Source organism: Chrysemys picta, chromosome 10 (genome assembly GCF_011386835.1).
Source record: "Chrysemys picta bellii isolate R12L10 chromosome 10, ASM1138683v2, whole genome shotgun sequence".
NCBI classification, from domain to species: Eukaryota; Metazoa; Chordata; order Testudines; family Emydidae; genus Chrysemys; species Chrysemys picta.
In genome coordinates, this window is record NC_088800.1 from 52501101 (window position 1) to 52523314 (window position 22214).

Below are 22214 nucleotides of genomic sequence, written 5' to 3' on the forward strand. Positions count from 1 at the left end.
ATAGTGTCTTTCAAGGAACCTTGCCAAAAAACTTTTGAATACCTTAATTAATCATATATACCAGCTCTCCTTTATTCACTATTTTGAGGACATGCTCAAAAGAATTCTAATAGATTAGATAGACATGATTTGTGTGACAAAAATCAAAGCTACTTTGTCCCCCTACTTTGATATTTATCTAGGTTTTATAACTAAATGATTGCATCAATCAACTAATCTGGCACAGTAGTAAACTCAGCAGTTTAAATTCCAAGTACCATCCCCTTGCACCTTCTTTAAAGATAGCAAAAGATAACGATACAGGAGGGCTGGAGGTATGTGTATCAATTTTTATTAGATACTGCAAGTTTTTGTAGCCACTCCATACTTAAGTTCCTTCAGAACTCTTGAGTGAATCCTGGTTCTGATTACTTGTTTTTCTTAAAATTTATCAGTTGATTCCAGTGCCTCCTCTTTTACGTCTCAATGTATTTCAGTACCTCATCTTTAGTGGGAAAAGCAGGTCTCTCTCTACCATGCCGCATGGTGATGGCTGATGCAAAGAAGTCATTTCTCTTCTCTGCGAGATCATTATCCTCCCTAATGGCTCCATTTACTCCCTGGTAATCCAGTAGACCTACTAATGGTCTTGAAAATGTCCTGGTACTGGGGGTGTGTCCCCTTATACCGTCTAATTTCCACTGTATGTTCCTGTCCATTAGCTTCACCTAGGCTGGATTTCCATGTTCTAAGGATACCAAATAACTGCCTGTCCCTTTCCATTTAGCCATACTGTTTTTCCTCGCCCTCCTGCTTCCTTTTTTATTCAGAGGTATGCATGCCATCAACAACTCCATTATGGATACTTAAATAGCCTCTCGACGTATCACATGATTTTAGTTTCCTCACATTTGATTTTAGTGCTTAAAAAAAAAAAAAAGCAAAAAAAAAGCTTCCTTTGTTTTTAATCTCTCTAGTAAATTTCAGTGTCATAATGCTAGTTTGTTACTGTCAACTGTTACTACAGTTGGGGGGGAGGGATAGCTCAGTGGTTTGAGCATTGGCCTGCTAAACCCAGGGTTGTGAGTTCAATGCTTGAAGGGGCCACTTGGGGATCTGGGGCAAAATCAGTACTTGGTCCTGCTAGTGAAGGCAGGGGGCTGGACTCGATGACCTTTCAAGGTCCCTTCCAGTTCTAGGAGAGGGGATATCTCCATTAATTTTTTTTTTTTTTTTTTTTTTTTTTTTTTACAAGGCCATTGAGCCTAACTACACTATGGTCCCTATTATTTACTGGCTCAACTAAAGTTATTTCTTGAACCAATTCCTGCACCTTACTTGGATCTCAGTTCTATGTTCCAGTACTTGCTGTTCCAGGAAGTAACTGTTGAAGGTGTCAAGTAATACATTTCTATATACAAGCTATACACCAACCGTGGTTCTCAGCCAGGGGTCCGGGGGCCCACGGGCAGGTTTCACAGGGTCCGCCAACCATGGCCAGCATTAGACTTGCTAGGGCCCAAGGCAGAAAGTCAAAGCCCACTGCACAGGACTGCAGCCCTGAGACCTACCACCCAGGGCTCAAGCCGAAGCCTGAGCAACTTAGCTTTACGGTGCCCCTGTGATGGGAGCCCTGAGCAGTTGCCCTGCTTGGTACCCTTCATTGCCAGCCCTGGTTTTTATATCCAGAAAAAACAGTTGTGGCACAGCTGGGCTGTGGAGTTTTTATAATATGTTGGGGGGGGCCACAGAAAGAAAAAGGTGAACCCCTGCCCTATAATACATTTCAGCGTTGTCACTGATCATGGGGGGAGGGATAGCTCAGTGGTTTGAGCATTGGCCTGCTAAACCCAGGGTTGTGAGCTCAATCCTTGAGGGGGCCATTTAGGGATCTGGGGCAAAAATCTGTCTGGAGATTGGTCCTGCTTTGAGCAGGGGGTTGGACTAGATGACCTCCTGAGGTCCCTTCCAACCCTGATATTCTATGCTCATGCAGAAGGAACAAAGCAGGATCTTCAGATTGGGGGGGACACAACAGATAGACTTAAAAAAAGAAAACTTAACTGAGCACATTTGATCTAGGATCATAAGACAGAATAAAAACAGAACCCTGCATTTTGTCTCATGTTTAAAACGATCGTTTTTCAAAAGACACGGCATTGGTGTAAGCTGGTACCCTGATCAGACCGTAATAAATAGCACTAAGAACAGATGATGCTAGAGAAATTAAAGTATCTCAAAGTGCTTTACAAATTTTAATTAACTAACATCCCTAGGAGGTTGGTGTTATTCCCATTTTACAGAGAGGAAAACTGAAGTACAGAAAGGATGGGAGACTTGAGCAAGGTGATACAGCGATAACTCTTAATCTTAAAATGAATTCGTAATTAAACTTAAACTTGATTGCACAGTTAGCAAGTGCAAAAAAACCCACATATTTGTTGCACATAATCTGTATGCCCTTATGTTCTATTGATTTGGATTGCTTAGTATAGGAAGACTATCATGTGATTATACATAGTTAAACAAGTTAAAATTGCTAGGCTCCATTTTAATTTTCATCCCCAAGACAACAACAACAAAAGTTGTGAGCAACCTGTAATGTTAATGGGTTTACCAAATATATTACCAAAACTGAGGGCCATGTTTGGATGGAGGGACTGTCTGCACCCTGTTGTAGGAATTGTCTTGTCTCTTTCTAGAGACAAGACAGGGAATACACACCTGAGGGCAAGGAATTCCAAATCCCTCCTCCTTTTACTGTGGGCTTGAGTGTTTCATAATTTTGTGCCACTTTGTCCAAAACATTTGCTACTACCTATTAGAACTACATTTTAAAATGTTTGCAGTAAATGTTTCATAATGAAGTTCACTGTATTTAAATTCTGGTAGTATTTTGCATTAGTTATGCATTCACAGGTTGAGTGTTTATATTTCCTTATAAGAATATGTTTAAGCAAAGAAACCTCCACTCATTTCTGAAGTAGCCCGCTAGAAGAGTTTATTAAAATTCTGCAGTTTGCAAGGGGCGGGAAGGAAGAGAGAGTCCTACAGCTTCTACAGTAGTTTTCCACAGATTTTCATTGGGACGTGGTTTACAACTTGTACTTCCAAGAACAATTTAAATATGTGGATGGAAACGTAATGCCACAACTAGAGGTTAGGACTCTGGCTTGTCCCTCGCTCTTGTAGCGAGCGGAGAGGTGGATGGGGCAGTGGAAAGAGCACATGGCTCTTCAGCAAACCCTCCCACCAACCCAAGAGTTTTGGAATTTGGGGGGAGGGCAACAAAACAGAGTAATCTTTCATTCTCTGAAGTGAAGGTTTCGTTACTACTTTATCTTTTGGGGGCTGTAAGAGGCTATGAAATTTTCAAATAGATGACTTAAGCCTAGGAAAGCAAACACTCCTTCCTATGAAGCGACACAGAAGTGTCATTTTGTTTATAACTTTCCTTCGTCTTTGTCATTTCTATTATGCTACCTATTTAGGCATGTAACAAGTTGGTAACAGACTTATACATTATCCCTTAACCCAGTATATCACAGACTTGAGTTCCCTTCCCTTTTGTGACTTACAAGGAAAAGACATGTTGGCTTGTTGCTGCTTTTATATGGATATTTTTTCTAAAAACAATTAGAAAGCAAGATTACAGACAACTTCTCTCCCCCAGAAGTTCAACATATTGTGTGCTGTTTCACGGTGAATTATATCTTTATGTACCAGGTCCGTACAGAAGACCAGGTAAATCTCCTCACTGGATAAATACTCAATCTTTTTAAGAAGCATTTTTGTGTGCATGTAATGTCATTTTGAATACAGTCTTAGGCCTGGTCTACACTAACCCCCCAATTCGAACTAAGGTACGCAACTTCAGCTACATGAATAACGTAGCTGAAGTCGACGTACCTTAGTTCGAACTTACCGTGGTCCAGACACGGCAGGCAGGCTCCCCCGTCGACTCCGCGTACTCCTCGCGCCGAGCAGGATTACCGGAGTCGACGGGGAGCACTTCTGGGTTCGATTTATCGCGTCCAGACAAGACGTGATAAATCGAACCCAGAAGTTCGATTGCCTGCCGCCGAACCAGCGTGTGAGTATAGACAAGCCCTTAGGTTTATGTAGGTATCAGTACAAACCAAAAATGAGATAGCAACTGACTAATTTCTTCCTCCTTGTAGGAAACCTCAGCTGCTAATTCACATTTTGGGTTATACCAGATGACTTCATATTACACCATACCACATTTGATCTGCTACGAAGGGATATATCAAAATCCAAACTCACCATAGTACAATAGAAACAAGAAAAAGAGACAGACACACACACACACACACACAAAGTTGTATCCATCAAAAACTGAGCTACTTAATACCTACTATTGTGTTTAACAAGAGCAAGCAGATACAGGAAATATAGTGTCCACAAACACTAGCAAATGGCCTAAGTTAAATTGGATTTGTAACATTTCATTAGCAAACATGTGCTTGAACTTTAGCTCATTTTGATTTTTCTTCTTTGGTCCATTTGAAGCACTGCTTTACCTACTTCTTACTATTTGCCTCAATCTCATTTCTAACAAGCAAGCTTTCAAAACTCCCAGTTGTCAAATTTTACTTTATTTTCCTCAGGAAGGTGCCTTATATGATAAACATGCAAGTGTTTACCAATTGCCACAATTCTGAGGTGTAAGGAACCCAGAAAGATACAAGCTTATCAAGGCCCCATTGTACACACTCTCCCTAAATACTCGGCTTATATGAATAATCTGAAGAAGTTGGCCTGGATAAGCAAAGAAGTCTAAAATGCAATGGCAGGGTTCATAAATTAATGCATCAACAAATTGTCTTTCATAGAGCTGGGAGCCCACTCGCTCAGAAATTCTACAAGTAAAGAGGGGTATGGGTATATTACAGGTTCTCTAAATAATAACGGTTTAAATACATCAGGCTGAGAGGTCAAGCTACCGAAAACAGATGCAAAGTAAGAAGGACCTACAAACCCATAACTAGCAAACAAAATTTTCCCCATCAAAACATAAGAGAAAGGACCAGAAATCATAGGAAATGTGAGTGGCAATTTAAGACATTTTAAAAATAAGGGTATCAGTCTGTGTCCAAAATTCACATGAAATTAGAACAGCACTTAATTTGCCATACAATACCACATGCTACAATACCTAAGCACAATAGGAGGAGCTCAGCACTGTGCAAGTGTAATGCTGGCTTTTGTCAATTTATTGACCCCCCCCCCCCCCAGAGTTATTATACTGATCAAAGTCAACAGGAGCTTTGCCCAAGTCAGGACTACAGAAGAGGGACCTCAAGCAGACCCTTAACATTATTATAAACACACTGCTGGAAAATACATATTGAACCTTCATTATAGGAGATGTAATACTGAAGTCTTATAGTACATAAGACTTACAATACATATACACCATTTTTATGCACAAAAGAGAAACATACCTGAACAACAGAACAGAGTGTTCCTTAGCAGGAGTGAAAAGAGTAACCATTCACAGGCACCTCGGCCTAAGTGAAATACAGATGATAAATTAATTTTACCTGTTCTGCGCCATAAACTGTAGCAAACTGAACAAACTCCTCTATCCGCACAAAGCCATCCCCATCTCGGTCTAGGGCATCAAACACAGCTCGGAGATGGGGCTCCTCTTCTTGACAGCCTGGAGAGTCATTAGTTATGGAATCAGGCTGGGCAAACTCCGGGGGCTGGCTCAGGTTGCTAGAGGAATGGAAAGTGGGGAAGAGGTCCATCTCCTTGTCAATCTGGGACAAATCCTGGGTACTTAAGGAAAGTGGCTCCTGGCAGCTTTGGGATATGTAATCTTCTGTGTCTTTAGTCCAAGGGGAAGTGGGAGTGAGTCCTTCAGAGTGGTTCTCCTCCTGGGAGGTCTCCATTCCTAAGTAAAACTCCCCTTCTGCTTGCAGGATTTCGCTACTTTCAGGAAAGCTTTCTGCCTTGTTTGAATCCTCTGGACTTAGCCCAGCACTCCTGAGTTGTAAATCCCGAAAAGGAGAAGAAACAGCCTGGTCCAGCACAAGAGAGAAGAACTGCTCCTCCAAATCTGTGATCTGAGCAGAGGCCAGTGCACCCTGCACCAGAGAAAGGTTCAAATCAAAATCACTCTGGGGGCAACCATGATGATTATCACCTGCACCTGACTCTTGTTCCAGGTCGCTGATTGGGTCGGTCGTGTCTTGGTCCAAGAGGCCGTTCTCCTGCTTTTCCATGCGGTATAAATACTCAATGGGCCTATCTGAGAACAGCGTAGGATCTAGCCCGGATAGCTTCATCTCCCCCAAAACCTGCTCTAGCACCACTGGCCCGCTCTCCATCTCTTGTAAAGAGGGCCCCAGGAACAAAGGGGCGTCCGGGGGCGTCTCCCTGGGGACCAGTACCAGGTCTGGGCTAGGCAGCTGCCCTCTCTGCTCCATGATGAGATACCCCCCATTCTGCTCGGCAAACAGAGTCAGCAGCGATGCCCGCTCCGATTTGCTCCCTGGGTCTGAGAGAGTCATTAACAAATCCGGCTCCATTTTCATCAGAAAAAAAAGAATTTAATACAAATCACAGCGGCTGCTCAGACCCTCCTAGACACAAAGGGCTGGGTTTGTGAGCGATCACTGCCCTGCCGTCTCCCCGCGGCAGAGCTCGGGTCTCCCGGAGAGCCCACCACAGAACCGCTGCATTGCTGCGGCTCCTGGGAGCCTCCTCTGCAAACGGGAGATGCGCTGCTGCCATTTGCCTGCATCCATCTTCTCCATCCCTCCGGCCTCACATCCCAGGAGGCGGCGGCGGCGGCGGGGCAGCAGCTAAAGGAATCCCAATGGGGAGGAAAAGGCAATCGCAGCCACGCACGAATCGAAGGCGCCTTGATGGCTGTCCGACAAAGCCTGCAGCCCGGGCTCAGCCCGCACCCCAGGGCTGCCCCCGCCAAAGAACCGGCGGCGCCCCCTGCAAAGGATGGTGCTGCTAAGCCACCAGCTCACGGAGGACCTGCTGCTCCGGCATCCCCGGGCTAACGGGGGACAGAGGCGGGCTGTGCTGCAGCACCGGGCTGTGCTCCCGGCCCTTCTTGTGGCCCGGAGCACAGGCTGCGCCCTTCGAGCTACTTCGGGACCTGGGCTCCCCCGGCGGCCGGGGAGAGTGCGGGGGCGCTAGGGGTCCTGCTCCCCAGCTCCGAGGGCTCCCGCCTGCGGCTGGCTACAGCCTCTGCTCTGGCAGCCGGCTGGGCGGGCCGATCTCCGCGCTGGCCGGCCTGGCTCCGCCTGCAGCCCGGGGAGGGCTTTGTGTCTCCGGGCTTAGGCTCCTCCCGCGCCCGGCGACAGGGGCGGGACTGTGTTCGCCTCCGAGCGGGCGTCCCAGGCCTGCTGGCGTGGGGAGCTGTGTGTGTCCGTGTGGTCACCCGCGGGGCTCTGGGCTGGGGGGTAGCTGTGTGTGTCTGTGCGCCCCTTCCCTAGCTGAGATTCTTTTTGATGGTTTCTCCCAAGCCTGGGAAAGAGGCAGGTCGGTGGCGCCGTGAAACAAACCCGCCGCCCGCCCGTTTAACACCAGCACTGCCCGTTCACCGTGAATCGCTCAATCCAGCCCTACCCTGCCTAGCCGCCGCAGTAACTAGAGCGATGATGTCACTCCCCCGTCATTCTCACCCCTCCCAACCAGGGCACGGCGCGAGGACCTTCCTGTCTCCGCCGGCAGCAGAGCTGGTGCGCGTGCGCGGGGTCGGAGGCGGGAACAGTTAAGGTGCCAGCAGCCTTCGCCCAGGGTCGCGCTGCGCTCTGCAGAGCCGCGCGTGGGTGCGAGGCGTTCGCTGTGCGCGGGGTGGGGCGCACGGAGACCGCACCTCGCTGGTGCATTGCCTGGCACAGAGCAGCCCGCAGCGCGTCCGCTGGGTAGCACGGGCTGGAAGCTGTCTGAGCGCTGACACTCCCCTGCGAGCTGCCAGCAGCTCCTGCTCTCTGATGCAGAACTAGCCGAACAGCCTAATAACTGACCTGCTGCAGGAGGAGCTGGGCAGGCATTGCATGAAGTGCAACGTGAATGGTGATGATTTATTCAGAAATATAAACGTCAAAGAACAGTAATTGATCAGCAGGAGTTAATACTAGCAACAGCAGTGATGGACATAGAATAGCTTCCTGGCAAGTGCCCTGGGGGAACAACCACCCTGCTCCTCTCAGAGTGCTAGGGGGGACACAGAGCTTCTCTTGACATCCCACCTAGATGGGGAGGGGCCTGGGATAGAAAATGTTGAGACCATTGGCCCATAGCCTACAATGTGACTTCAGTGGGGCTCCTTGTGTTATGAAGCTTTCCTCTCTGTAATTAGCGTCTGCAGGATTGGTCTCAAAGTATTTGAGCACCAAACAAATAATTAAATATTTGTATTTGTGTAACACCTGGGAGCACCACTCATGAAGCAAGACCCTATTGTGCTAAGCGCTGTCTAAACACCGCCACTGTTATTACTTGGGTGTTATTTATTAATAATCCTCATTTTAGATGGTAAGCATGAAGGAACTCTTACAGCATGCCACAGCTGATGATGAGGTTACCCCTCATAGCCAAGGCCAGCTCTGGCTTTTGGAATGCTGTCTGATCACCTATGCAAATGCATGGTTTGAGCATTGGCCTGCTAAACCCAGGGTTGTGAGTTCAATCCTTGAGGGGGCCATTTAGGGAACTGGGGTAAAAATCTGTCTGGGAATTGGTCCTGAGGTCCCTTCCAACCCTGATATTCTATGATGATTCTATGAAGCATAAAGCTAAATGTCTCTCAGGCAGCCGTGAGACATGGGCAAGACATAGACAACACATCATTGCCACATTAAGCAACTTGATCGGTTCCATATGCACTCTCTTAGGGCAGTTTGCAGTATTAAATGGTAGTGCCAGTATATCCTTTTTGAGATGAGGAGACCACATCTGTACGCAGTATTCAAGATGTGGACATACCATCGATTTATATAAGGGCAATAATATATTCTCTGTCTTATTCTCTATCCCCTTTTTAATGATTCCTAACATCCTGTTTGCTTTTTTGACTGCCGCTGCACACTGCGTGGACAACTTCAGAGAACTATCCACAATGACTCCAAGATCTTTTTCCTGATTTGTTGTAGCTAAATTAGCCCCCATCATATTGTATGTATAGTTGAGGTTATTTTTTCCAATTTGCATTTCTTTACATTTATCCACATTAAATTTCATTTGCCATTTTGTTGCCCAGTCACTTAGTCTTGTGAGATCTTTTTGAAGTTCTTCACAGTCTGCTTTGGTCTTAACTATCTTGAGCAGTTTAGTATCATCTGCAAACTTTGCCACCTCACTTTTACCCCTTTCTCCAGATCATTTATGAATATGTTGAATAGGATTGATCCTAAGACTGACCCTTGGGGAACACCACTAGTTACCCCTCTCTAGTCTGAGAATTTACTATTAATTCCTACCCTTTGTTCCCTGTCTTTTAACCAGTTCTCAATCCATGAAAGGACCTTCCCTTTTATCCCATGACAACTTAATTTACATAAGAGCCTTTGGTGAAGGACCTTGTCAAAGGCTTTCTGTTTCGATTAATTTGCCCGGTGCCGACGTTAGACTTACCGGTCTGTAATTGCTGGGATCACCTCTAGAGCCATTTTTAAATATTGGCATTACATTAGCTATCTTCCAGTCATTGGGTAGAGAAGCCGATTTAAAGGACAGGTTACAAACCCTAGTTAATAGTTCTGCAATTTCACATTTGAGTTTTTTCAGAATTCTTGGGTGAATGCCATCTGGTCCCGGTGACTTGTTAATGTTAAGTTTATCAATTAATTCCAAAACCTCCTCTCGTGACACTTCAATCTGTGACAGTTCCTCAGATTTGTCACCTACAAAAGCTGGCTCAGGTTTGGGAATCTCCCTAAACATCCTCAGCCGTGAAGACTGAAGCAAAGAATTCGTTTAGTTTCTCCGCAATGACTTTATCGTCTTTAAGCGCTCCTTTTCTACCTGTATCATCGAGTGGCCCCACTGGTTGTTTAGCAGGCTTCCTGCTTCTGATGTACTTAAAAAACATTTTGTTATTACCTTTTGAGTTTTTGGCTAGCCATTCTTCAAACTCCTCTTTGGCTCTTCTTATTACATTTTTACACTTAATTTGGCAGTGTTTATGCTCCTTTCTATTTACCTTGCTAGGATTTGACTTCCACTTTTTAAAGGAAGTCTTTTTATCTCTTACTGCTTCTTTTGCATGGTTGTTAAGCCATGGTGGCTCTTTTTTTAGTTTTTTTACCGTGTTTCTTAATTTGGGGTATATATTGAAGGTGGGCCTCTATTATGGTGTCTTTAAAAAACACCCATGCAGCTTGCAGGGATTTCACTTTTGTCACTGTACCTTTTAATTTCTGTTTAACTAACCCCCTCATTTTTGCATAGTTCCCCCTTTAGAAATTAAATGCCAGTGTTGGGCTGTTGAGATGTTCTTCCCATGACAGGGATGTTAAATGTTATTATATTATGGTCACTATTTCCAAGCGGTCCTGTTATTATTACCTCTTGGACCAGCTCCTGTGCTCCACTCAGGACTAAATCTAGAGTTGCCTCTTCCCTTGTGGGTTCCCGTACCAGCTGCTCCAAGAAGCAGTCATTTAAAGTATCAAGAAATTTTGTCTCTGCATTTCATCCTGAGATGACATGTTCCCAGTCAATATGGGGATAATTGAAATCCCCCCCATTATTGAGTTCTTAATTTTGATAGCCTCTCTAATTTCCCTTAGCATTTCATCATCACTATCACTGTCCTGGTCAGGTGGTCGATAATAGATCCCTAATGTTATATTCTTATTAGAGCATGAAATTACTATCCATAAAGATTCTATGGAACATGTGGATTCACTTAGGATTTTTACTTCATTTGATTCTACATTTTCTTTCATATATAGTGCCAGTCCCCACCCCCCGGCACGACCTGTTCTGTCCTTCCGATATATTTTGTACCCCAGAATGATTGTGTCCCATTGATTGTCCTCAGTCCACCAGGTTTCTGTGATGCCTATTATATCAATATCCTCCTTTATCACGAGGCACTCTAGTTCACCCATCTTATTATTTAGACCTCTAGCATTTGTGTATAAGCACTTTAAAAACTTGTCACTGTTTATTTGTCTGCCCTTTTCTGATGTGTCAGATTCTTTATGTGAATGTTTCTCATCTGATCTGGCCCTTACATTATCCTCTTCCATCCTCTGTTCCTGACTATAACCTAGAGAATCTCTATCAATAGACTCTCCTCTAAGAGAAGTCTCTTTCTGATCCACATGCTCCTCTGCAGCAGTCGGCTTTCCCCCATCTCCTAGTTTAAAAACTGCTCTACAACCTTTTTAATGTTTAGTGCCAGCAGTCAAGATTGCCTGGGCATCTTGTTCGTATAGCCATCTCAAACCATATTTTATGATCAGCTAAAACAAGGCACCCACCCTTCTGGTGGCAGGTATAAACGATATAAAGACGCACTGAAGTCAAACTTGAAAGCATGTCACTGTCAGGTTGATCCCAGCAATTAGGCAGCATCAGCCCCTGACAGAGTAAGGTAGGAACAGAATTGGCACATTGCCGTTAACCTCTTTGAAGCAAGGCATATTAACACCATATGTGAAAAAATGAACTGCACGAAGCAAGGCTACAATAGCCTGCAATGGTCATGGACATTCTTATCTGTCCCATGAGATGATATTTGCAATACTCACATTGGTCTGAGCTGAATCCTCATACGTCAACATCCATGTGAGACTGCATCATCATTAAAGATGTGAGCATCATGCCAGCACCACTATCAAAAATATGTATTTTGTCAACATAATTGGTTCAGCTTAGCCAAGTATTAATCATTTAGCATCAATAATTACATCAAGAATTAAATTTAAGATGTTGAGCGTCGATTGACAAAGTACTATTAATTTATATTATTAATTCATTGCTCTGGGATAGCCAATAACTACACTTCACTTCTGAAGTGCCTTTTCATGTAAGGATCTCAAATATTAAATGTCAGGGCAGAGAGTGTGCTTCCCAATGCCTTCAATGATAAAAGAACAGGGTCTTGCTTAATCTTCACAACACCCATTTTACAGAAGGGTACTTGTGCACAAGAGGGGAAAATGCACCTTGAAGTGAGGAATCGTGCTTCATTAGGTAAAAATATAGTTTGCTATGAATTTTTATTGAATTAGTTATTAAATGTAGAGGCCTCAAACCCTTATGTACACGGATAACTTTTCTGCACAAGGCTAGTTCTCACAAGTAAAGTTATACATACATTTAAGGGATTATCTATGCAGCAAAGTTATACTGGTAGAATCTAAGGTGTGAATTTTAAAGCACTGTAGTTATGCTGGTATTACCCCTTGTGTCAAGTCATATTCCAGTATATTATAGTTTTGTTCATTTTGAAAGAAGTTTAAGCTAAACAAATAAATGCCACTCTTATTCCAAAATAAGAGCATCCACACAGCAGTTTACCATAGATTCATAGATTCTAGGACTGGAAGGGACCTCGAGAGGTCATCGAGTCCAGTCCCCTGCCCGCATGGCAGGACCAAATACTGTCTAGACCATCCCTGATAGACATTTATCTAACCTACTCTTAAATATCTACCATGATATAGGAGTATTCAGAGAAAACATGAAGAACATTCCCACTTCGTCACAACAGGTACAACAAAATATAATATATTGAAGCAGGCGAGTGCTGCTTCTGACTTTCCACTTTTAATTGACCCTTGTAATCTTGTGGCGCCAGTGCGTTGTAGCTTCATTTTATCCCAGCAACAAATTCTTGATTTGTAGGACCACTAGTAATCAACAATGGATACATTCTTAATAAAGTTACCCAGAGAAAAAGACGAAAAGGGTAATTAATCAACTGACGGCCTGAGTTCGACACCCAGCTTTCAAACTGAAGTTATACAAAAGAAAGATGCGGCAAATCTACAAGATAAGAAAAGGAGCTCTCAGCAATCTTGGCTATCAAGATTTAAGTGGTTGGAGTACAATAGCAAATTAAACAGAGCTTTTTGCTCAGTCTGCAAAAACTGTTCTGAAAAGAAGATCTTAATATTTTCTACGAAGGCCGAACCAACATTTATTTTTTCTGGATTTCAAGATTGGAGACGCATTGGGTGGTTTTACATCACACGAAAAATCCTGTCACAAGGAAACGGTAATGAAGTACACCTCTACCCCAATATAACGCAACCCGATATAACACGAATTCAGATATAACGCGGTAAAGCAGTGCTCGGGATGGGGGAGGGGCTGCGCACTCCGGCGGATCAAAGCAAATTCGATATAACGCGGTTTCACCTATAACGCAGTAAAATTTTTTGGATCCTAAGGACAGCGTTATATCGGAGTAGAGGTTGATTGCAGAGCAGCATACCAGGTAAATGTTTCTGCACTAATGTCAGCCAGTTGCAGAAAAGAATCACAATTAGCTAGGATTGCACTGCACAACATTTTTACCAGTGTTCAGTACCTAGCTCAACAAGGAATAGCATTACATGACCATAATGAGAGTGATTCAAATTTGATGTAGCTCTTGTTGCTATGCAGTACAGATTCTGAGACAGTGGCTTAAATCGCACAAAATACAAGTGGCTGTCACATGAGGTTATTAATGAAATAATCTAAATGATGGCAGTGGTGGTGCTAAGAAAAATTGTGAAAAAGATAAAGGCTTCTAAGTTTTATGCCATTGTAATTGATGGGACTACCGATTTGTCAAGAAAAGAACAAGTAAGTTTTTCTTTAAGGTTCTTTTCTAGTGAAGACTGGAAGATTTGAGTTTATTGGGTTTTACCAAACTGACGCAATGGATACTGCTTCTCTTTTCAAAATTGTGGAAGATACACTTTTCTGATTGTCAGGGGCAGTGTTATGATGGAGCCAGTAATGTGTCCGGCAAATTTACTGGAGTCCAAGCCAGAGTGAAGGATCAAAAACCAAGAGTGGAATTTGTGCACTGTGCTGCACATTCCCTTAACCTTGCCATTCAAGAATGTCGTGGGTATGTTTTCGATGGTGAAAGATTTCATCTATGCCTTCAGGGAGTCACCAAAACGTATGGCAGCATTCAGAGAGTTTCAGAATGAAAGGGAACCTTCTTTACGACCATTGTCCCCAACATGATGGATACTAAGGATCAGTAGCTCCACAACTACAAGGCCATGATGAACTGCCTAGATGAACTTAGTTACTCTTCCAGTGAATTTGGCTTAAAATGTACTGGATTCTCGAAGCAACTTCAATCTTTTTCAATGTACTTTACGCTAACAGTTCTTGTGAAAGCCATGGGTCCTGTAGAAGAAGCTAATGCAAAAATTCAAAGCCCAAACGTGTCATTGGCAAGCGTTATGAAGAAAGTTGGCCTGTTGCAAGAGGTGTTGAGTGGCTTGCGCACCAACTCATCATACAGTCACTTCTGGAAAACAACAGTAGAGAAAGTAAGAAATCTTTATTTACATGATCCTACACTCCCGAGAAAACGCAAGCCACCGAGATGGCTCGACCATGGAAGCCTTCCTCACACCTTCAGTGACCCCAAAGAGTATTTTCATCAAATATATGTTGGGATAATTGATGCTTGCAAAGTTGCCATTGAACAGAGGTTTTCAACAGAAAGCTTTACATTCACAGTAAAATTGGAGAAGCTTATAACTGAGGCAGCAAATGGCTCAAAACAGGACATTGTCCCAATAAGTGAAGCTTTCCATGGTGACATTAACACGGAGAAGCTATTTCTTCATTTAGAAATGTTGAGTGATATTTGCAGATCGAGAAATTGCCAGCTTAATTTAGTGAGCAAAGTGAAGCAATTTCTAAAACAAAGCGAAGGCTTGAGTGACATGTCAAAAGTTACAATTCTCCTGAAATTATTCGACACAATTCCGACTACAACCTGCACTGCTGAGTGATCATTCAGTTGCTTGCGCCAACTGAAAAATTATTTGCGAATGACAATGGGCCAAGAACGTCTAAATCACTTGGCATTTCTGCACGTTCATAAGAACTCTACCTCTGAATTGGACATTGCAAGTCTCCTGGATGACTTCATTTCAAGAACCAAAGAACGACGAAAAGTGTTTGCTGCCTCCTGAAGAACATCGCAAAAGAAGGGGCTATATTTGTTTTAATTTTGAAAGTATTTGCTTTTGAGGGTTATTAATCAAAGAGTGTATGGTTGTTTCCATAATCAAGAGTATTAAAATTGATATTCTTAGTTAAATAATTTTTTCTTACAATAGTGATATTGTGCAATAAAGGGAAACTGTTAAACTCTTAGTGTTTCCAGTCCATTTTTACATTTGGGTGGGGGGGAATTAGACCCATTCTGGACACCACCAAAAATTATACAAACCTGCCGCCCCTGGTCCTGGCACAGTCCAGGAACTCTGATGTGATTGGAATAACAGAGACTTGAGGGGGTAACTCACATGACTGGAGCACTGTTCAGGAAGGATAGGCGGGGGAGAAGAGGTGGAGGAGTTGCACTGTATGTAAGAGAGCAGTATGATTGCTCAGAGCTCCAGTGTGAAACTGGAGAAAAGCCTATTGAGAGTCTTTGGGTTAAGTTTAGAGACGAGAGCAACAAGGGTGATGTTGTAGTGGGCGTCTGCTATAGACCACCAGACCAGGAGAATGAGGTAGACAAGGCTTTCTTCGGACAACTAACAGAAGTTTCCAGATCACAGGCCCTGATTCTCATGGAGGATTACAATCACCCTGACATCTGCTGGGAGAGCAATACAACAGTACACAGACAATCCAGGAAGTTTTTGGAGAGTGTTAGGGACAACTTCCTGGTGCAAGTGCTGGAGCAGGGCCGGCTCCAGGTTTTTTGCTGCCCTAAGCAAAAAAAAATTTGGCTGCTCCTCCCCCCCCCCCCCCCCCTCCTGCTGCCCCAGCCCTGGGTCACTGGTAACTCGCTCCCAGGGCGGGTCATTCAGCAGGAATTTTGGATGTGCACAGAACACAGACAGGCTTGGTTCCCATATGGTTACAGAACTGCAGTAAAGTGGAACAATTTTCAGCTTGTGTGACTGAAGGCTATCTAGATGCATATTATAAGACTGTCCTATATAAATGAGGAAAAGTTGAGGTGCCTTTATTATTCTTTGTTCCATTTTTTGTTTCTATGGGGAATTTGCCAATGCAATATCACTGTCTTCCTTTTAAACAAATAAAACTAAAACTTAAAAATAATAATAATAATAAAAAAAAGCAATGGCTGTTGAAAATAGCAATTCCAGTCCTAATAACTACTGGGAAGCATTTCTTGCTCAATTTCTTCTACTTTTTCCTACAGCAAGTTACAATGGATCAGTATATTTGATTTAGGAGAAATTAAGTAACAGCTGCCCAAATTGAGCTTGAGCACTCCTGAATTTTGAGGGTGTTCAAATCTGGAAGGCAGGTGCTGGATTCCCTTTCTGAATATTAGCTAAATCTGGAAAAGAAAAGTCAATTTCTGCTTCCATGGCTCAGAAGTGTAAATCCTCCTACGTGCCTGGTACTGTATCTAAAGCTGCCCAGTCTAGTAGAGCCCTCCCCTCTCTTACTTTTCATTTTAAATTCTAGTGGGATCCACGTACCTGCCTTGCTAGGCTTCAAATAGAGAGGTGCAATGTCCATTTAGTCCACCCAATTCTTTCTTTGGGGGAGAGCCCAGGGCTGGGGCGGCAGGAGGTGCGGGGAGGGGGTGGCAGGAGGTGCAGGTGGGGGCCAGAGCTGGCGCTGCAGGGAGTGTGGGTGCTGGGGGGGGGAGAAGAGCCCAGGGCTGGGGTGGCAGAAGATGCGGATAGGGGGAGAGCCCAGGGCTGGGGCGGCAGGAGGTGCAGGTGGGGGCCAGAGCTGGGGCAGCAGGGAGTGTGGGTGCAGGAGGGGGAGAAGAGCCCAGGGCTGGGGTGGCAGATGATGCGGGTGGGGGGAAGAGCCCAGGGCTGGGGTGGTAGGAGGTGCGGGGGCAGGGGAAGAGCCCAGGGCTGGGGTGACAGGAGGTGCGGGGGGGGGGAACCCAGGGCTGGGGCGGCAGGAGGTGCGGGGGGGGGGCCAGAGCTAGGGCAGCAGGGGGTGTGGGCAGGGGAGAGTCCAGGGCTGGGGCAACACAGGGGTACGGGGGGAGCCCAGGGTGGGGGGTGGCAAAAAACCTAGAGCTGGCTCTGTTCCTACCATTTATGGCAAGCTGCAGTATGAGGTTTCAGTTTTCTACACTCCTTCCCCCTCCCTTTCCTGTTAATTGCGGCCGAGGGAATGCTGGGAAATGTAGTTCTTTCCCTGCTCCAGGGCTGGCTCTATAGGCAGGGAGCTAACCAAGGAACTACAGCTCCCAGGGCTCCCTGTTGGTTCTCAGCTCTCATGCTGGATTCTTGCGCCCCTGCAAATTTGCCGTCCCAAGCATCTGCTTGCTTTGCTGGTGCCTAGAGCTGGCCCTGTGCTGGAGGAACCAACTAGGGACTGTGCTCCTTTTGACCTGCTGCTCACAAACAGGGATGAATTGGTAGGGCAAGTAGAAGTGGGTGGCACCCTGGCCAGCAGTGACCGTGAGATTGTCGAGTTCAGGATCCAACAAAAGGAAGAAAGGAGAGCAGCACAATACAGACCCTGGACTTCAGAAAAGCAGACTTTCCTGCCCTCAGGGAACTGATGGGCAGGATACCCTGGGAAGCTAATATGAGGGGGAAAGGAATCCAGGAGAGCTGGCAGTATTTTAAAGAAGCCTTATTGAGGGCACAGGAACAAACCATCCCGATGTGCAGAAAGAATAGCAAATATGGCAGATGCCCAGCTTGGCTTAACAGAGAAATCTCCTGTGAGCTTAAACTCAAAAAGAAAGTTTACAAGAAGTGGAAACTTGGACAGATGACTAGGGAAGAGTAAAAAAAATTGCTCAAGCATGCAGGGGTGTAATTAGGAAGGCCAAAGCACAATTGGAATTGCAGCTAGCAAGGGATGTGAAGGGTTACAAGAAGGGTTTCTGCAGGTATGTTAGCAACAAGGTGGTGGTCAGGGAAAGTGTGGGAACCTTACTGAATGGGGGAGGCAACCTAGTGACAGATGATGTGGAAAAAGCTGAAGTACTCAATGTGGTGGTTTTGATTTTTTTTTTTTTCCTCAGTCTTCACAGACAAGGTCAGCTCCTAGACTACTGCACTGGGCAGCACAGTATGGGGAGGAGGTGAGCAGCCCTCAGTGGTGAAAGAACAGGTTAAGGACTATTTAGAAAAGCTGGACATGCACAAGTCCATGGGGCTGGATGCAGTGTATCCAAGAGTGCTGAGGGAGTTGGCTGATGTATTGCAGAGCCATTTGGCCATTATCTTTGAAAACTCATGGCGATCGGGGGAGGTCCCAGATGATTGGGCACTATATTTGCCGTTTCCCATCTTTAAAAAAGGGACGAAGGAGAATCCGGGGAACTAAAGACCAGTCAGCCTCACCTCAGTCCCTGGAAAAATCATGGAGCAGGTCCTCAAGGAATCCATTTTGAAGCACTTGAAGGAGAGGAAGGTGATCAGGAACAGTCAACATGGATTCACCAAGGGCATGTCATGCCTGATGGGCCTGATTGCCTTCTATAATGAGATCACTGGCTCTGTGGATATGGGGAAAGCAGTGGACATGATATACCTTGACTTTAGCAAAGCTTTTGATACAGTCTCCCACAGTATTCTTGCCAGCAAGTTAAAGAAGTATGGATTGGATGAATGGATTATAAGGTGGATAGAAAACTGACTGGATAGTTGGGCTCAACGGGTAGTGATCAATGGCTCAATGTCTAGTTGGCAGCCGGTATCAAGCGGAGTGCCACAGGGGTCGGTCCTGGGGCTGGTTTTGTTCCACATCTTCACTAATGATCTGGATGATGGGATGGATTGCACCCTCAGCAAGTTTGTAGATGACACTAAACTGGGGGAAGAGGTAGATACACTGGAGGATAGGGATAGGGTCCAGAGTGACCTAGACAAATTGGAGGATTGGGCCAAAAGAAATCTGATGAGGTTCGACAAGGACAAGTGCAGAGTCCTGCACTTAGGATGGAAGAATCCCATCCACTGCTACAGGCTGGGGACCAACTGGCTAAGCGGTAGTTCTGCAGAAAAGGACATGGGGATTACAGTGGACGAGAAGCTGGATATGAGTGTGCCCTTGTTGCCAAGAAGGCTAATGGCATATCGGGCTGCATTAGTAGGAGCATTGCCAGCAGATTGAGGTAAGTGATTATTCCCCTCTATTCGGCACTGGTGAGGCCACACCTGGAGTATTGCGTCCAGTTTTGGGTCCCCCCCCCACTACAGAAAAGATGTGGACAGATTGGAGAAAGTCCAGCGGAGGGCAACGAAAATTATTAGGGGGCTGCGGCACATGACTTATGAGGAGAGGCTGAGGGAACTGGGCTTATTTAGTCTGCAGAAGAGAAGAGTGATGGGGGATTTGATAGCAGCCTCTCAACTACCTGAAGGGGGGTTCCAAAGAGGATGGAGCTAGGTTGTTCTCGGTGACGACAGATGACAGAACAAGAAGTAATGGTCTCAAGTTGTAATGGGGGAGGTCTAGGTTGGATATTAGGAAAAACTATTTCACTAGGAGGATGGTGAAGCACTGGAATGGGTTACCTAGGGAGTTGGTGGAATCTCCATCCTTAGAGATTTTTAAGGTCCGGCTTGACAAAGCCCTGACTGGGATGATTTAGCTGGAGTTGGAGCTTTGAGCAGGGGGTTGGACTAGATGATCTCCTGAGGTCTCTTCCAACACTAATCTTCTATGATTAACACAGGCGTTAGCATAGTTATTTCTAAGGTAGTAACTTTATAGCTATCCCTGTTGTAACCAGAAATATATCACAGTATTCTTGTGCGGCTTTTTTATTTATTCATGAGTTAGTTAAGCACACCAGCCTGAATTATAGAACATTATGTATAATTGATGATAAAAACATTTGAGGGAGATTAGCCTGCTTCCTGCACTTAATGCAGAGTCAGGACAGTCACCAATAATAAGATTTGATTTAAAGATGTAAATACCCAGAGCTGGCATTCAGGTATTTCAACCATTGCTTTTCACATGGACCCATGAGCTTTAATATAAAGTGCCCTGTAACGATAACATAACTCACAATGACAGATGACAAAAAGTATCTAGTAACTTCAGTTTCCATACCTAGGGCCTAATTCTGGCCTCTGTTACAGCTGCGTAATCCTTGGAACTCCCCAGACTTCTAAAGTGGGATTTTCAAAGTTGTTCAGCATTGGCCTAACTCTGACCTTTGCCCCTGAAAACATTGGTCATAGTGTAATGCTTATGTCTGATCCCATCAGCCTCTGCCCTTTGCAAGGTCAGATTAGAACTGACATCTAAAGAGTTAACTGTCAGATTTGATAAACTCCACCAGATCCCAGAGAGTTTTCAAAGGCTCTAAGCTGTCACACTGAATCTCTCTGAAATTAATACCTAGCCATTTTAAGAACACTTAAATGCACTAGTTCTCACTGAGGGCAAAGCAGCTGAACAAATGTGAAGTTGTGAAATGTGACCAAGCTGGTTTTGAGATGAAGGTCCAAAGAAGCTAGTCTTTTCCCACAGCAAAACACCTGAAGTTTTTCAAACTCTTATCTCTTTGGGAAGCCTTACATTAACCTCAAAATTTGCCTGTACACACAAAAAATATTTGGGACTAGAGCCCACATGCATGTGAAACTTCAGGAGGAAGGCAGCTTTTGTGAGAAAGTTAGAAGTGGGTCAAAATCAGGCTTCTAATGGAAAGCTAGTTAAGGTTTAACTCTGGTGTCACTCTTTTACCTCCATAATTATCTGGAAAAATGTTTCCATGGGGTTTTCTTTTGTTGAATTTTTTTAGAAGGAAAAGCAAATATAGGGACAGTTCATGTGATATGACAGGCTTTTTAGAGAAGGTGTAATGTCTGTCTACATTATTGCATATAAAGGGAACAATATTGGAATAATTGCTAGTATTTTTATGGTGGGGAATAAATCCCCCTTTTGTTACTTGCATACAGTCCCACTGATTTCAACATGGCTACTTGTTTCACTGAAGTTACCAAGTTTTGCTCCTTGTATTTTCTATGAACAGGACCCTGAAAGAGAAGAATGCAGTGCACAGCATAATTGCTAACCTCTCTGTAGGCATGGTTATTGTATTTACAGCGGCCTGTGAGATGTGTGCTTTATTCCGGATACTCTGCTTTTCAAAATAAACTGAAACAACACTGAATCCAAAAAAGAAAACTCTTCTAAGCTGCAAGTTAAGTAGGTGCTTAAGTGCTTCCCTGAACAGGGATGTTTTCCTGAATCAAGGCTTAAATGTATCCACCCTAAATCAATCTGAGGTTTCAAAGTTTGCTTTTATATTTCTAACATGTCAAAAGTGTTAACTGGAGCCCCATTGTATATTTATCTGCAAAACCACCACCCATATCTTCCATTAAAGGCGTCACCCCTAACTCACCTTGCTAGGAAGCTTCCTGCAGATATTCTTGGGTTTTTCAGTTACCTTTTACAGAGTTTTCCTAAGGCCTTCGGTTTGGTTTAAGATGGCAGGATTTTGAGTTTTCAAAGATAATATATATAAAAAAAGCTTTGCTCTTTATCTTGAATCTGCCTCCCATGAGGGGGTGTGAGAGAACAGACAAGTTGTTCCATGTATTGGCCAGCTGAGGCTGTGCAGCAGATGTGACTTTCTAAGAACTCAGTGGGCCAAATTCTGCTTAAGTCAGTGGGAATTTTGCTGAGCATCACCATCTTCTGCCAGTGTCAATGGAATCATAGAATATCAGGGTTGGAAGGGACCTCAGGAGGTCAACTAGTCCAACCCCCTGCTCAATGCAGGACCAAGCCCCAACTATTTTTTGTTTTTTTTGCAACAGATCCCTAAATGCCCCCCTGGGATTGAACTCACAACCCTGAGTTTAGCAGGCCAATGCTCAAACCACTGAGATATCCCTCCCCTCTGAAAATCCATCCAAGTGTGACTCACACTGGACACCCAAAATCACTGGCCTCTTTTGAAAATGTGGCTGTAAAATATTAAATATAGTTAAAAATATGAATTCATAAGCCAGTACAGGCTGGTATGTGACTAAGGCGATTTCTTGAACAAGGCCAACGTACAAACCAACTGGGCAACCATTGCAACAGCTAGGAGGAAGTCTGTTCCC

General features: G+C 44.4%; 1 protein-coding gene across 3 annotated transcripts in view; it reads right to left on the bottom strand.

Annotated features, from left to right (window-relative positions):
* The window catches only part of RAB11FIP3 (RAB11 family interacting protein 3), a 184976-nt gene extending 177158 nt beyond the window's left edge, over nucleotides 1-7818 (bottom strand). For all 3 annotated transcript variants that reach the window (XM_005295566.5, XM_005295565.5, XM_042854133.2), the window contains exon 1: nucleotides 5547-7818. In XM_005295566.5, coding sequence (XP_005295623.2) covers nucleotides 5547-6545 — 999 coding nt within the window. In that variant the 5' untranslated portion in view covers nucleotides 6546-7818. The remainder of the gene's footprint in view (nucleotides 1-5546) is intronic.
* Nucleotides 7819-22214: the final 14396 nt, after the last annotated feature.